This window comes from Rhamphochromis sp. 'chilingali' (genome assembly GCF_963969265.1).
Source record: "Rhamphochromis sp. 'chilingali' genome assembly, chromosome: 11".
NCBI lineage: Eukaryota > Metazoa > Chordata > Actinopteri > Cichliformes > Cichlidae > Rhamphochromis > Rhamphochromis sp. 'chilingali'.
The window spans coordinates 706201-721478 of NC_137938.1; the positions used below are offsets into that span (position 1 = coordinate 706201).

General features: G+C 50.2%; 1 protein-coding gene across 8 annotated transcripts in view; it reads right to left on the minus strand.

The window, feature by feature from the left end:
* The window catches only part of ascc3 (activating signal cointegrator 1 complex subunit 3), a 153694-nt gene that overhangs the window by 46178 nt on the left and 92238 nt on the right, over positions 1-15278 (minus strand). For all 8 annotated transcript variants that reach the window (XM_080895959.1, XM_080895962.1, XM_080895958.1 and 5 more), the window contains 4 exons: positions 2115-2306; positions 1574-1798; positions 1157-1276; positions 251-415 (listed from right to left, as the gene is read on the minus strand). In XM_080895959.1, coding sequence (XP_080752085.1) covers positions 251-415; positions 1157-1276; positions 1574-1798; positions 2115-2306 — 702 coding nt within the window. The remainder of the gene's footprint in view (positions 1-250; positions 416-1156; positions 1277-1573; positions 1799-2114; positions 2307-15278) is intronic.

The following is a 15278-nucleotide window of genomic DNA, read 5'->3' on the forward strand; positions in this document are numbered from 1 at the left end:
TGTGTCTGAGTGTGTGTGTGTGTGTGAGTGTGTGTCTGTGTGTGTGTCTGAGTGTGTGTGTGTCTGTGTGTGTGTCTGAGTGTGTGTGTGTCTGTGTCTGTGTCTGTGTGTGTGTCTGAGTCTGTGTGTGTCTGTGTGTGTGTCTGAGTGTGTGTCTGTGTGTGTGTGTGTGTGTGTCTGAGTGTGTGTCTGTGTGTGTGTCTGAGTCTGTGTGTGTCTGAGTGTGTGTCTGAGTGTGTGCGGCGTTTACCTCTATGGTGTTATATTTGATGTAGAAGTGGCTCGCAGTCCTGCCCAGGTCTGTGGAGGCGAAGTAGCCGGTGCGCTCGTCGAAGCGGATCATCCTGGCCTTATCCAGCTTCCTGCCCGACTCCACCACCAGATCCTTCCTGTACAGCTCCAAAGCTGGATCCATCTGAGCTCCCGCAGCACGAGAAAGACGTCAGTAACACAACAACTTTGTTTTTCTCTTGTGTTTTCAATACATTTAAATCACAACGTTCATTTATAGTTCAGTTATGACCTGGTCTAACATTTCATACAGCATGTGCTAAGAACCTTGCTGTCACTTCTGAGCAAAGTCTGGATCTCTGAAGTCCTCCAAGAAACCCTGCAGAAACCAACCTTCTACTTTTACACTCGACCTTTCTTCTCTCCTTCCTCGTGTCGGTGCAGCTGCACAGCCAAAGCTGACATGTTTTTAAGTTCCCTTCATGAGCTGCCAGTGCAATCCCCACAGAAAGCTCCACACCGACAGGCCCCTGCACACACGTCACAGTTACAGCCTCCCTCGGCTCGTCAGCTGAACGTGTGCGCAGGTGTGTGTCGGACCCTGATCTTTGATGTAACACAAATAAAAGTATTATTATTGTTCTATTCCTCATTTGGGTGTTTTGTCTTTGCTGTGGTCCAATCAGCGACCAGCTTTAGGGGGAAGCACTTTTCCACACAGGGCCGTGTAGGTCTGGATTTGGCTCCCACCAAATGAACGCCTTCATTTAGAAACTTTGTGTTACGTGTATCTGTATATCTACATGTGTTTGATGATCTGAAACACTTAAGTGAGACAAACATATAAAAAAAGCACTTTTCCACACCAGTGTACGTCCCCGCCCTCCCCCGGGGACGGCCCCGCCCTCCGGGGATCTGGACCAACCTGAGAGGCTTTGTGGTTGATGCCGTACACCAGCGGGTTGGCCCTCATGCGAACATAAAGGTAGGTGTAGCTGAGCCACTTCACAGCCTCCTCCACGTTGGTGACCGTTCCCAGAGCAATCTGTAGCAGGAGAGAGAACAGCGGCTCACAGACCTCTGTCGCCATCTAATGGACACTACCTGAAAGCACAGCTGCTCCTCTCTACTCTGCCCAGCAACACGTGCTATTAATCCTTTTCTTAAAGATGTAAAACAGCTTCACAGATTTGAAGACAGCTTGTTTCAAACACTATGACCTGAGTCCATGTTAAATGTTAGCTATGTGCTATCCTGGCACCTGTCTGCATGTCATCGCTGCCCTGTTCGGACTGTGGAAGCTAAACTTTGCTCAAAGTGAAGCAGAAGGAAACTGCGTTACCTCAGCGTTGAGGTTATCGGCCAGGCTGTCCAGGAACCGACTCTCTATGGCGTTCTGCTGGGTGAGCAGGGTCAGGTAATGGCTCAGCTTGTCGTGGGTGGTGATGATGGTTCCCTCACCATACTTATCAAACTGCGGACGACCTGCTCTTCCAAAAATCTGCATGACGTCCAGGATGCCCAGATCCACCACGGCGCCGCGCTTGGCATCGTAAATTTGGGTACCCTGCATCAGAGCAGAGACAGGTGTGTGAGTGCAGGCGGGGAGCGCTCAGAGTAACCGAGTGAATCTTTACAGCCTCTCAGCATTCTGAAACTAAAACAACAAATAAAACCACGTTACACTTCAGTGCATGGTCTCACAAGCTGACTGCAGATACGTGAGGCTTTTACAGGAATAACGTTCACATTTGTGAGACACTTAAAGTTACAGAGCCAATTAAAAGCCCTCAACTACTGACTTTAGATGGAATGTGCAAAGTAAAGGACGCTCTGAGCTCCCTCAGGGTAGCAGGCACAAACACATTAAATCCATGAAGGACCTTGATGATGACAGCGTGAGCCGGCAGGTTCACTCCCCAGGCCAAGGTGGCGGTACAGACCAGGACCTTGAGGTGGCCTCTGGAGAACATGCTCTCCATCAGGCTGCGGTCAGAGCGCAGCATGCCAGCGTGGTGGATGCCAAAACCTTCAGGAAACATTTCTTTCATCTGCTTGTTCCTGGAGCGCTGGATCTGAAAGAGACGGTCAAAGAAGGAGTTTCAGAAGGAGTGGAGGCGAGTCTCAGACTCTCAGCTGTAAGTGTTCACACAAAACAGCAGCAGCAGTCGGGAATCAAACATTTCCTGTACAGTACATGCAGTAATCAGCCACTGGCAGCCTACTACAGCAGAGTGTAATACATGCACACGGCTGTAGGTCTGCTGCACACTCCAGCAGCATCTGCAGCTCACAGCACATGCACACAGAGTGAGATGTGTGCTGTGACTGACAGCAGCCCTGTGACCCGGCCGGCCACCGGGGGAGTCCTCATCACAAGGCTTTATCGCTCTCTCTGGGCATCTAAATGGAGGTCAGCGCCCAGCAGGCTGCTGCGCGGCAAAGAGAAATCCCATTACTGCCAGCAGCTGTCTGCCTCACACACTCCACGAGTGTTTGGATTGCAGTGATTGTCTGCATTTGTATGCAAACCCTGTGGATACAAGCTGGAGGCTGACTGTGCAGGTAAAATGTCACAGAGGCAAAGCCAAAAACATTTGTTGGTTAGCCTCGGTGACTGATGATTTGTACCACAAGTTACTGCCAGCTTTCACTTGGTCTGTTCAGAATACTGCAGTTTTAATCACACGGCTCTTTTCTTTTTCAGTCTCTTCTCATCTTATTATTATGCTTCAGTGCGTTACTTATTCTGCATGTGGCGCCAAATCACAACCAGAGTCGCCTGAAGGCGGCAAGTCCCAGGGAAAGAAGGAGACGTCTCCATACTGGAGAACAGCGGTCTGACATGTCCCCGAACCGGAGACACTGGAGACGGTTACTCACCCACAGTGACTGAGGAGGTAACGTCTGTGTTGAACACAGATGTCATCTCTGTGATACCCAGTGAGACATCAGTTTAAATTAACTTCTCTTGATCCTCTTAATTTCTCAGGTTGTTTTTCTCGCTGCTCGTCTCTCTGTACGCTGCACTTTGACTTTGAGTAATGGTTCGAGTCCTGCTGTGAAACCTCGACAGCATCTCGACGTTTGAAAGCGGAGGGTCTGAGGTCACGCACATCCTCAGTCATGCTCTGTAAATGACATCATCATGAATAAAAGCAATGACGAGAGCACAAAGGGTTTCCTCAGGTCACACACTGAGTGAGCAGTAAGGCCACGCAGGCGTGTTTCTACGTGTATTACAGCCAGTGGCATTTCCCAGTGTGGCCATTAACAAGAGTGCACGTTTAAAAACTGCCACACTGGTTTCAGTTTTCAAACCCTTCCATTCGGTGTGTACGCAGTCATCATGATGCTTTTGTAACTGCACGCGCTCTGATGTGCTGGAAGAACCAAGCTCTGTATAAACACTGTGACCAGAGTGGAAGTGGGAGCTGAGGAAGACTTAGAGGAAGGCTGTGATGCTGTTGGTCTCTGTGATTGTGCTCTCACACACAGACACACAACACTGATCTCAGAACAGCTGTTTGTAATGATCCACACAAAGCTCTGTGTGGTACAGACTGACACACTGGTCTGCAGACGGATCACAGACGTTCCTGAGACACTCTTACTTCCTGCACACGCTCTCACTTCCTGCACACGCGCTCTCACTTCCTCCACACACGCTCTCACTTCCTCCACACACGCTCTCACTTCCTCCACACGCTCTCACTTCCTGCACACGCGCTCTCACTTCCTCCACACGCGCTCTCACTTCCTCCACACGCTCTCACTTCCTCCACACACGCTCTCACTTCCTCCACACGCTCTCACTTCCTCCACACACGCTCTCACTTCCTCCACACGCTCTCACTTCCTAAACACGCGCTCTCACTTCCTCCACACGCGCTCTCACTTCCTCCACACGCGCTCTCACTTCCTCCACACGCGCTCTCACTTCCTCCACACGCGCTCTCACTTCCTCCACACGCGCTCTCACTTCCTCCACACGCGCTCTCACTTCCCTCCACACGCGCTCTCACTTCCCTCCACACGCGCTCTCACTTCCCTCCACACGCGCTCTCACTTCCTCCACACACGCTCTCACTTCCTCCACACACGCTCTCACTTCCTCCACACGCGCTCTCACTTCCTGCACACGCTCTCACTTCCTCCACACACGCTCTCACTTCCTCCACACGCTCTCACTTCCTCCACACGCGCTCTCACTTCCTCCACACGCGCTCTCACTTCCTCCACACGCGCTCTCACTTCCTCCACACGCGCTCTCACTTCCTCCACACACGCTCTCACTTCCTCCACACGCGCTCTCACTTCCCTCCACACGCGCTCTCACTTCCTCCACACACGCTCTCACTTCCTCCACACGCTCTCACTTCCTCCACACACGCTCTCACTTCCTCCACACGCTCTCACTTCCTGCACACACGCTCTCACTTCCTCCACACGCTCTCACTTCCTAAACACACGCTCTCACGTCCTCCACACGCTCTCACTTCCTGCACACACGCTCTCACTTCCTGCACACACACTCACTTCCTAAACACACGCTCTCACTTCCTCCACACACACTCTCACTTCTTCCACACACGCTCTCACTTCCTAAACACACTCTCACTTCCTCCACACGCGCTCTCACTTCCCTCCACACGCGCTCTCACTTCCTCCACACACGCTCTCACTTCCTCCACACACGCTCTCACTTCCTGCACACGCTCTCACTTCCTCCACACACGCTCTCACTTCCTCCACACGCTCTCACTTCCTCCACACGCGCTCTCACTTCCTAAACACACACTCACTTCCTAAACACACGCTCTCACTTCCTCCACACACGCTCTCACGTCCTCCACACGCTCTCACTTCCTGCACACACGCTCTCACTTCCTCCACACGCTCTCACTTCCTGCACACACACTCACTTCCTCCACACGCTCTCACTTCCTAAACACACGCTCTCACTTCCTCCACACGCTCTCACTTCCTGCACACACACTCACTTCCTAAACACACGCTCTCACTTCCTCCACACACGCTCTCACTTCTTCCACACACGCTCTCACTTCCTCCACACACACTCTCACTTCCTCCACACACACTCTCACTTCCTCCACACGCGCTCTCACTTCCTCCACACACGCTCTCACTTCCTCCACACGCTCTCACTTCCTAAACACACTCTCACTTCCTAAACACACGCTCTCACTTCCTCCACACACACTCTCACTTCTTCCACACACGCTCTCACTTCCTCCACACACGCTCTCACTTCCTCCACACGCGCTCTCACTTCCTCCACACACGCTCTCACTTCCTCCACACGCTCTCACTTCCTGCACACACACTCACTTCCTAAACACACGCTCTCACTTCCTCCACACACACTCTCACTTCTTCCACACACGCTCTCACTTCCTCCACACACGCTCTCACTTCCTCCACACGCTCTCACTTCCTAAACACACACTCACTTCCTAAACACACGCTCTCACTTCTTCCACACACGCTCTCACTTCCTCCACACACACTCTCACTTCCTCCACACGCGCTCTCACTTCCTCCACACACGCTCTCACTTCCTCCACACGCTCTCACTTCCTGCACACACACTCACTTCCTAAACACACGCTCTCACTTCCTCCACACACACGCTCTCACTTCCTCCACACACACTCTCACTTCTTCCACACACGCTCTCACTTCCTCCACACACACTCTCACTTCCTGCACACACGCTCTCACTTCCTCCACACACTCTCACTTCCTGCACACACTCTCACTTCCTCCACACACACTCTCACTTCCTCCACACACACTCTCACTTCCTCCACACACACTCTCACTTCCTCCACACACGCTCTCACTTCCTCCACACGCGCTCTCACTTCCTCCACACACGCTCTCACTTCCTCCACACACGCTCTCACTTCCTCCACACACGCTCTCACTTCCTCCACACACACTCTCACTTCCTCCACACACACTCTCACTTCCTCCACACACACTGAAACATGTTCCTGGTTTCTTTCAAGCAGGTCAAGATGGCGACTCACAGAACCTCCGACCCACCCTGAAATTATTCATGACAGGAGCTTTTCAGCACGTTTGGACGTCCCTGTGTGTCAAACTTGTGCGTCCACAGCTGAGTGCGGACATTTACCTGTGTGGTCAGAAGTCACAGCAACACAACCTGTTTCATGGAAACACACTGTTGTGCGTCCTTCACACTCCCTCTCTGCCTGAGTCACCCACACCAACATCACACAGCAGTGACACAACCACACACTGAGGGATCAGTGGGTCTGTCAGTGCTCGTCCAGGGTCAGTGTCATCACGCCTCCTTTGAAAAATGCTCACTACAAATAAATACGATTGTTTTTCTGAGTAATCACACTTCATCATATGTTGTTCCCTCTGAGTGCGGCGCTCCTGTCTCATGTGACACGAGGCCCCACTGAGCGTCTTGACGCTTCTCCACCATTCACAGGTGACAGATGGACCCTCAGGCCCCCTCCCCCATTCAGATGGTCTTTCCCTCCTTGGCTCCGCCCTCAAACCAGCGTTCCTCCCTGTCCAGGACGTTACATCCTCATCCTTGAAGTGTCCACTGGCCTGCAGGTGTGAACAGAGGCTCTGCTGTGTTGGGCCGTCCGCTCACTGAGCAGTTGCTAAATATGAAAGCCGTATGAATGACATGATATAGATTTCACAGTGCAGTGTTTCTCATTCAATTAAACTTTATTCGTATAGTTGCCTCGAGCTGCTTCATACTGTCCGTAGCTACAATAATACAGAGAAGGGAAGAAGACAGTCGTCCGGGTGCGAAGCTGCACTGGAGAACTGGTCCATGTGCACAACAAGGACTACTGTGGCTACCTTCAGTTCAAGAAGGTGGAGCTGTCCGTCTACAAGATGACCAACTGATTATTGATTATTTATCGCCACAAAGGAGATATATTTGTATTATTTAGTTAGAAAACTGAGTGCATGTAAATCTGAGGGATCTGCAGGCGTCCGGCACGTCGGGGAGGTTTGGGCTCAATCAGTCCTTTCAACCCAAACAAACAAACTAATATATAAATGCATTAATAAATCAGAGCATCTCTTTTAAAACCAGTGAAGCAGAAACATGAAGCTTCTCTCCCGAGGTTTCTCTGACAGCGTGCGGTGGAGTCTTCAGGGTAAGGCTGTGCACTTTCCCAGGGAAGCAGGTAATTGAAATGCTGTGGCTGAGGCTTCTTTTTGAGGTGTCACAGTGTGTTACAGACATGCTTCCAGCCTCTAATCTAAGGTGAGTTAGTGCTGACGTCTGCTGTGCCATGACCATATTTGAGATGGCAGTGACCTAAGCTCCTGATCAGCTTCCATTAGGCCTGCCGCTGGCTGCAGCTCCTGCTGCACAGCTCCGTCGGTACACAGACAGCAAGCTGCCAGCTCCGCTCACCGTCTCTCACGCCCATGGAGAGAACATCAGCTTACACCACAGCTAAACTAAATTACCCCAAAATTCAAAGAGTGCCTACGTGTAAGTGAAACGGGTTTCAAATTTGTGACAATCCAACTGAGCTCTGCACATCCCTGGTGCTTTGAGTGGTAGCGCACAGTGCTGAAGCCTTGTTAGACGTGGTAGAAACAGGATGCAGCGCACTCCAGCTTCAAAGCTGAGATTTCAAATATCACTGTGAAAATGTGACAAATGACACTTGTGATCAGTGGTGAATGTGCTCTCCCACAGCCCGCTGCTATCACGCTCTATCTTTGCTGTATTGAGCCATGATGGCTAATTGTGGATTTAGTGGCCGTTGATGGCCATGTTTGGTGCTGCAGAGGATACGTCTCCACTCCTCCACACTTCACCTGTCTGCCTGCTGCTGTAGCTCCAGAGAGAAGAAGCACAGTTTATCCAGTTTGCCATATCGCTCAGCTGTTGATCAATACAGGAAGTACTACAGCTGCTTCATACTTCACTCTATGAGTAGACAGTAAATATGTACCAATGAAGTCAGTGCTATCTAATGAGTAAAGCAATAATCCACTTGGTCAGACAGTTGAAGGTGTCAGTGATAGAAACGTGTTTGCTGTCTGAGGCAGCGTTCATAAAAGCCTCCGTGGTTATCACGGTGTCTGTGGTCACATGGCACAGCATCACGGTCAGCAGTGACCTCATCGTCGTACCGGGATACTCACTGTTGTCACACTTTCACCACCCGACGTGCTCATCAGCACATGCTGTAAGACCAAGATGGCGCCGCGGATGGTCGCCCTGGTGCTTCAGTGCGTTACTTTTGTTTTGTTTTTGTGCATTTTCTCTGTGTCTGGGCACTCCTCTGGATACTCGTACACCAGAGAAGAGCTCCTTAACTACAGGACTACAACGCCTGTGGATTTATTTCCAATATTTGTCGCATCTGCGGCAGATTTACTGCTGACTCTGACCAGGAAAGCGAGACGCCGAAAGAGAGGGAAGCGAGCCGGCGCACTCGTGCGTTTGAGGAGACGTGGACTGCGAACTGCTCTTCCTGGGATCTTCCTTTCTAATGTACGCTCACTCGGCAATAAGATTGACGAACTGGCCCTGATGAGAAGCATGAACAAAGACTTTGCCTCCTCCTGTGTCTTATGTTTTACGGAGTCGTGGCTCAGTGAGAACATCCCAGACTGCGCGCTCAAGCTGGAGGGCTTTCATCTGCTGCGCGCGGACCGGCAGGCCGCTCTCTCCGGTAAAACCAAAGGTGGAGGTGTCTGCTTCTACATCAATAGTGGCTGGTGCACAGATGTGACAGTGATTGCTCAGCACTGCTCTCCCTCTCTGGAATATCTTTTTATTCACTGCAAACCGTTTTATTCTCCGCGGGAGTTTGCTTCATTCACCCTGGCCGCTGTTTACATCCCGCCAGATGCGGATGTGCAGGCAGCTCAGTGCGCACTCGCGGAGCAGATACTGCACATGGAGCGGACATTCCCGGACTCTCTCATCATTGCTCTTGGGGACTTTAACAAAGCCAATCTGAGCCATGAGCTTCCAAAATACAAGCAGTATATTAAATGTCCGACCAGAGAGGAGAGGACATTAGACCACTGCTACAGCACGATCAGCGGGGCCTATCGTGCGGTGCCCCGCGCTTCACTCGGACTTTCTGACCACGTCATGATCCACCTAATCCCCGCGTACAGACAGAGGCTGAAGCTCTCCAAACCTGTCGTGAGGACCAAAAAACTGTGGAGCAACGAGGCTGTGGAGGAGCTTCGCACGTGTTTGGAGACCACAGACTGGGACACAATGAAGGCTGCTTCTAACAGCTTGGACGAGTTTACGGACACTGTCACCTCCTATATCCACTTCTGTGAGGACAGCATTGTGCCATCACGCACCAGGGTGAGTTATAACAATGACAAACCCTGGTTTACTCCTAAACTCAAAAAGCTGTGGCTGGAAAAGAGAAAGGCGTTCAGAAGCGGAGACAGGGACTGCTACAGAGAGGCCAAGTACAGGTTCACTAAAGAAGTGGACATTGCTAAACATCAGCACTCTGAGAAGATGCAGCAGCAGATCTCAGAGAATGACTCGGCCTCTGTGTGGAAAGGTTTTAGGAATATCACAAACTACAAGCCTAAAACCCCCCACTCCACTGATGACTTGCTCCTGGCCAACACCCTCAACGACTTCTACTGCCGTTTAGACGAGCCATCAGGCAGCCTTCACACCTCCAACGGCCCCAACAATAGAGGCACTTTGGACACTCATTCCCCCACCTCTCCCCCCTCCATAGAGCCATCACCACCTTCAAACCGTTCACCTACAACACCCCCCTCCTCACCCCACACAAAAGAGGATTTCACACCACCTCCTCCGACCACAACTCTTCATATTCATGAAGCAGATGTGAGGAAGCAGTTTAAGAGTCTGAATGCTCGGAAAGCTCCCGGCCCAGACGGTGTGTCTCCTGCCACCCTCAGACACTGTGCAAACGAGCTGGCCCCAGTGTTTTCTGGCATTTTCAACTCCTCACTGCAGGCATGTCATGTGCCTGCCTGCTTCAAGTCCTCTACCATAATCCCTGTCCCCAAGAAACCTAGGATCACTGGACTAAATGACTACAGACCCGTGGCTCTGACATCTGTGGTCATGAAGTCTTTTGAGCGCCTGGTTCTCTCCCATCTCAAGACCCTCACAGCCCCCCTCCTGGACCCCCTGCAGTTTGCATATAGAGCCAACAGGTCTGTAGACGACGCCATCAACATGGCCCTACACTTCATCCTGCAGCATCTGGACTCCCCAGGAACCTACGCCAGGATCCTGTTTGTGGACTTCAGCTCTGCCTTCAACACCATCCTTCCAGACCATCTCCGAGACAAGCTTTCCCAGATGAATGTGCCTGATCCCATCTGCCGGTGGATCACTGACTTCCTGACGGACAGGAAGCAGCATGTGAGGCTGGGAAAGAATGTCTCGGACTCCCGGACCATCAGCACCGGCTCCCCTCAGGGCTGTGTTCTTTCTCCTCTGCTCTTCTCCCTGTACACCAACTGCTGCACCTCCACCCACCAGTCTGTCAAGCTAATCAAGTTCGCAGATGACACCACCGTTATTGGGCTCATCTCGGACGGGGACGAGTCTGCCTACAGGAGGGAGGTTGAACGTCTGGTGTCCTGGTGCAGCCACAACAACCTGGTGCTGAATGCCCAGAAGACAGTGGAGATTATTGTGGACTTCAGGAAGCACACAGCCCCACTCCCCCCCATCATCCTGACTGACACCCCTATCACCTCTGTGGACTCATTCCGCTTCCTGGGTACCACCATCACCCAGGACCTGAAGTGGGAGCCCACCATCACCTCCGTCATTAAGAAAGCCCAGCAGAGGATGTACTTCCTGAGGCAGCTGAAGAAATTCAACCTGCCAACACGGACGATGATGCAATTCTACACTGCAATCATCGAGTCCATCCTCACCTCCTCCATCACCGTGTGGTATGCTGGAGCCACTATCAGGGACAAACAGAGACTGCAGCGTGTTGTGCGCTCTGCTGAGAAGGTGATTGGCTGCAGACTCCCATCTCTGCAGGACCTGTACACCTCCAGGACACTGCGGCGTGCAGCTCGGATCTCAGCTGACCCTTCTCACCCTGGACACAGTCTGTTTGACCTGCTCCCCTCAGGCAGGAGGCTCCGGTCCATTCGCACCAGAACCTCTCGCCATAAGAACAGTTTCTTCCCCTCTGCTGTTGGACACATGAACAATAACCATATGACTGTTCCCACCACTAACACATGACCCTACGCTGTGTTCACTGCATCATTCCATGTTTGGCACTGATCACCACCTGCACTCATGTATATATCATGTATATATCTTTCCACGTAGCATTCTTAATTCTTATCCCTACTTTTATTTTTTCATGTCTATTTAAGTGCTATTTATGACAGTATGTTTGCACTGAAGCACCGCAGCAATTTCCTAATGTTGTGAACCTGCTCAACATTTGGCAATAAACCCCTTTCTGATTCTGATTCTGATTCTGTACGTGAGATGTTACCCAATGCTGTTCAGCAGCAGGACGAGTGATCGGGCTCTGCTGGAGTTATCAGAGATCTCTGTGAGAGTTCTTAAATCTTTAAACTTCCCTCACCACCATCTGCTGTAAGCACGCAGAAACATGACAGGCGTGCGAAATAAGGACTTAATTGGCTGCAACGTCTAGAACAATACGAGAGAAACAGCCCAGCTGGGACTGGTTTCCAGTAAAACTGGGTCCTGTAAGTGATGTTAAGAGCATTTCCTCTGATGTTCCTTACTGCTATCAGCTCCTCTCACAGCACCGCCCGCGTACAGTCACAGTTTGGGCGATGACCAAGCTAAACGTTTCAGTCAGGTAATGCAGCGCTGCATCAGAGTCTGCCCTCATGGCAGCTGCCGCCTCACTCATGAGAACAATCATGGATGGGTCCGCTCAAAGCTGACCCCACAGAAGGAGCTGCTTACTGACCTACAGGTTACCACAGCCTCCAGAAACACCATTACTAACACAGTGTGCTGTAATGGTTTGGAGGTTTGCAGTGTTCACAAGATGCCCCAGATCCAGGAGGCACACGGTCAGGGCTCGGCGGAAGGCGCTGCGGTCAGATGATGATGTTTGGGGGAAGAGAAAATCCCAGTGTCCCCACAGTCAAGCACAGAGGTGGACGCTTGATGCTGACTTCACTGGATGAGGGGGCAACAACAGGGCCACGTATGACATCCTGGACACGAACCTTCAGCCAGAACCCTGAAGATCTGTGGTGGCATCAGCATGATAAGGACCAAGACACAAAGAAGTAGCTGAGGAAGAGTCAGGGAGAATCCAGGCCAGCCTACATCCACCTCTGGCACCTGAAGCTTCAAGGTGCCAGAGGTGGATGTAGAGGAACGCTCTCCTGAGATGTGAGCAGGACTGATGACCTGCTACAGGAAACATCTCATCACTATGTTCGCCCACAAGGCTACTGGTTGCACCGAGTGGTGTTTTGCTTGGTGATCGAATACTCATTTCACTGCATGACGTGAAAATGTGCCTCTGTGTGTACTGCGGCTGATGCTCTCTCCGTTCAAATGAAACTACAGACACTGTTAGTGAGTCACGTCCATCAGGGGTTAACCCCCCCAGGCCACGGGTTTCAGCACTGCTGAAAAATAAATGTTGCTTGAAGACAAATATGATCCTGGTCCTTTGTTCCTGAACATTGGAGGTGGCACAGCAAAACAGCGAACACTCCAGTCAGCTGTTTAAATGCTGATGAAGAAGCAATTAAACAGGAAAACGGACTTGCTATGCAGTGCCATGATAGCATGCAAGGCTGCTCCCTCAGGCTATGAGACTGCAGATGAGCTGCAAACAGAGGAGGCGTTTGCAGAAGCACTGCTGGACAAAGCTGCCTTTGTTTTTAAGGCTGCTGTTTCCGTGCTGTCAGTCCACGGTGTCACTCCTGCTTCCAGCAGCGTTTCAGGTGCGGCTCTTTGTTGTTGATCACTGCAGTGGGTAACTGGTTGGGCACAGTGACAGGCTGTCACAGATCTGTCACTACGAAAGCAGCAGCAGTGGACTCGACTTGTAAAAATAGCACCAAATGAAAGAAAATGGAGACATTAATGAGCACAGTCGGGTGTTGCTGTAGAGTCCCTGGAGGCTTCGCACTCAGAGGCGTGAGTGTGTCTGCATCTGTGTATGTTGTCAAACAAAGTGACAGGGAAGCAGCACATCTGAAGGCCGGAGAAGAGCGAGCTTCAAAGAGAAGCCGATACACTCGTTCGCTGTTCTCTAGCAGTGATCTGGTCCCTCAGTTCATGTGAATGTATGCTTTGACAAACACTGCTCCGGCATGCCGAGCTGGCCACTGTTGGCCACAGTGTGAAAGGGGTGTTACGCCCCCGCTGTGTCAGAAAACACGACGGGTCTGTAGAATAAGTGTAATGGACTCACGGGGCCACTAGGTGGCTCTTATCCTCCATAACAACTCTGCTTCCCTTTGAAAGCAGCCACATGGTTTCATGTCTCACAGCTGGATTCGTACAACATGGTGGGGGCGCAGAGGGGGGGGGGGCAGGGGAGAGAGTGCGGACTGTCAAAGTCGAGCAAATGAAAGTCAGAGAGGCTTTGACTCCTCTCAGGTGGGAGCTTCAGGTTTCCTGCACAGCTTATGCTGCAAACTCATTTATTGTCTATTCAAACATGTTTTTTCTAATCTGTGATTCATATACTTCAATTTATCAAGTGATGGATTTCAAAACTGACAACATGGCAGCAACACTTCCTGCACAGCATAGTACTGTCTACAACACTGTATATTATTACTGAAGAAGAGAACTGAGAGTCGATGAGCCTAATAAACCCATCTGTAGATGATATTCTCCAAACTCCTCGGTAAACTGCAGGGTGACATATTCCCTCATCATCCTCACTCACACTCTGCTACAGCACAACATCATTAATAAATGCACCTTTACCCATGTTTGAGATTCAGCTGTATCAGGAGACTTTGTGTCTATAAGTCAGAAATATGTCATGTTTCTGCAGTAAAGCACGTTATCCCAGCATATCTCATGTTGTTATCATAAACATGGAGCCCTATCCAGAAACTCACCAGAATTATGAAAACATACAGACAGAATAAACTGTAGATATTGGTTACATTTTATTAGTTCGTCATTTATCCAGGTAAAAAATCTGACCTGGCATCATGGCAGCAAAAGTCAAAACGCACATTAGCCAGCAAGTGGAAACAGAGTTTGTGCTTTGTTTTAATTTGCCTCTATATCAGGACAATATCAGGAACAAAGTAACAGCTGGCTCCAAATATTTGTAACACATGAAGTGTATGCAAAAAAGCAACGTCTGAAAACTAATTAGGTTCACTACCAGGGGCGGATCTAGAGGGGGGCATGGGGTGGCATGTGCCACCCTAGCTTTGCATATGACAGTGTTGTTTATTAAAATAAGACAGCATTAACACTTTGAGCCTGGCTACATAACAGTGAATATATTACATGCTTCTGATTGTGCCAGAGCACATTTGAATCAACACCAAGGGCATTTCAGATTTGACACAGGTGGTTGTTACGCTCTGTAAATGGACTGAAGGTGAGAGTGATTAACCCTCTGGGGTCCACGGACACGCCGCACCTCCAAATCACACTGATTTAAGCTAACACAGCAACAAGCTGCAGCCACACGGAGTCTCGGATTCATGAGTGCTGAAAGTTGGGACTTCAGAGGATATACAAGTTCTTAAATTTTATTGACAGGCCATTAAATCCAGAGCTATGATTAAAAATATATGTTTTTTCTAAATACGTCACGTTTAGTGCAGAAGGACGGGTTTAAAAAGGACAGTGTGACAACAGTAAACACAGAAACAAACTTTTGTTTACTGGCACAAATAATTTGTGGTGCATCTCATTGTGACGCCTGATTGTTCTCTCACTTTAGTTATTGTAATAGTTTTAAGTGGTTGTAGAAAATGTTAAAGATGCCAGATGTGCTGGCTGCATTTTTAGATAAATAGTTGTT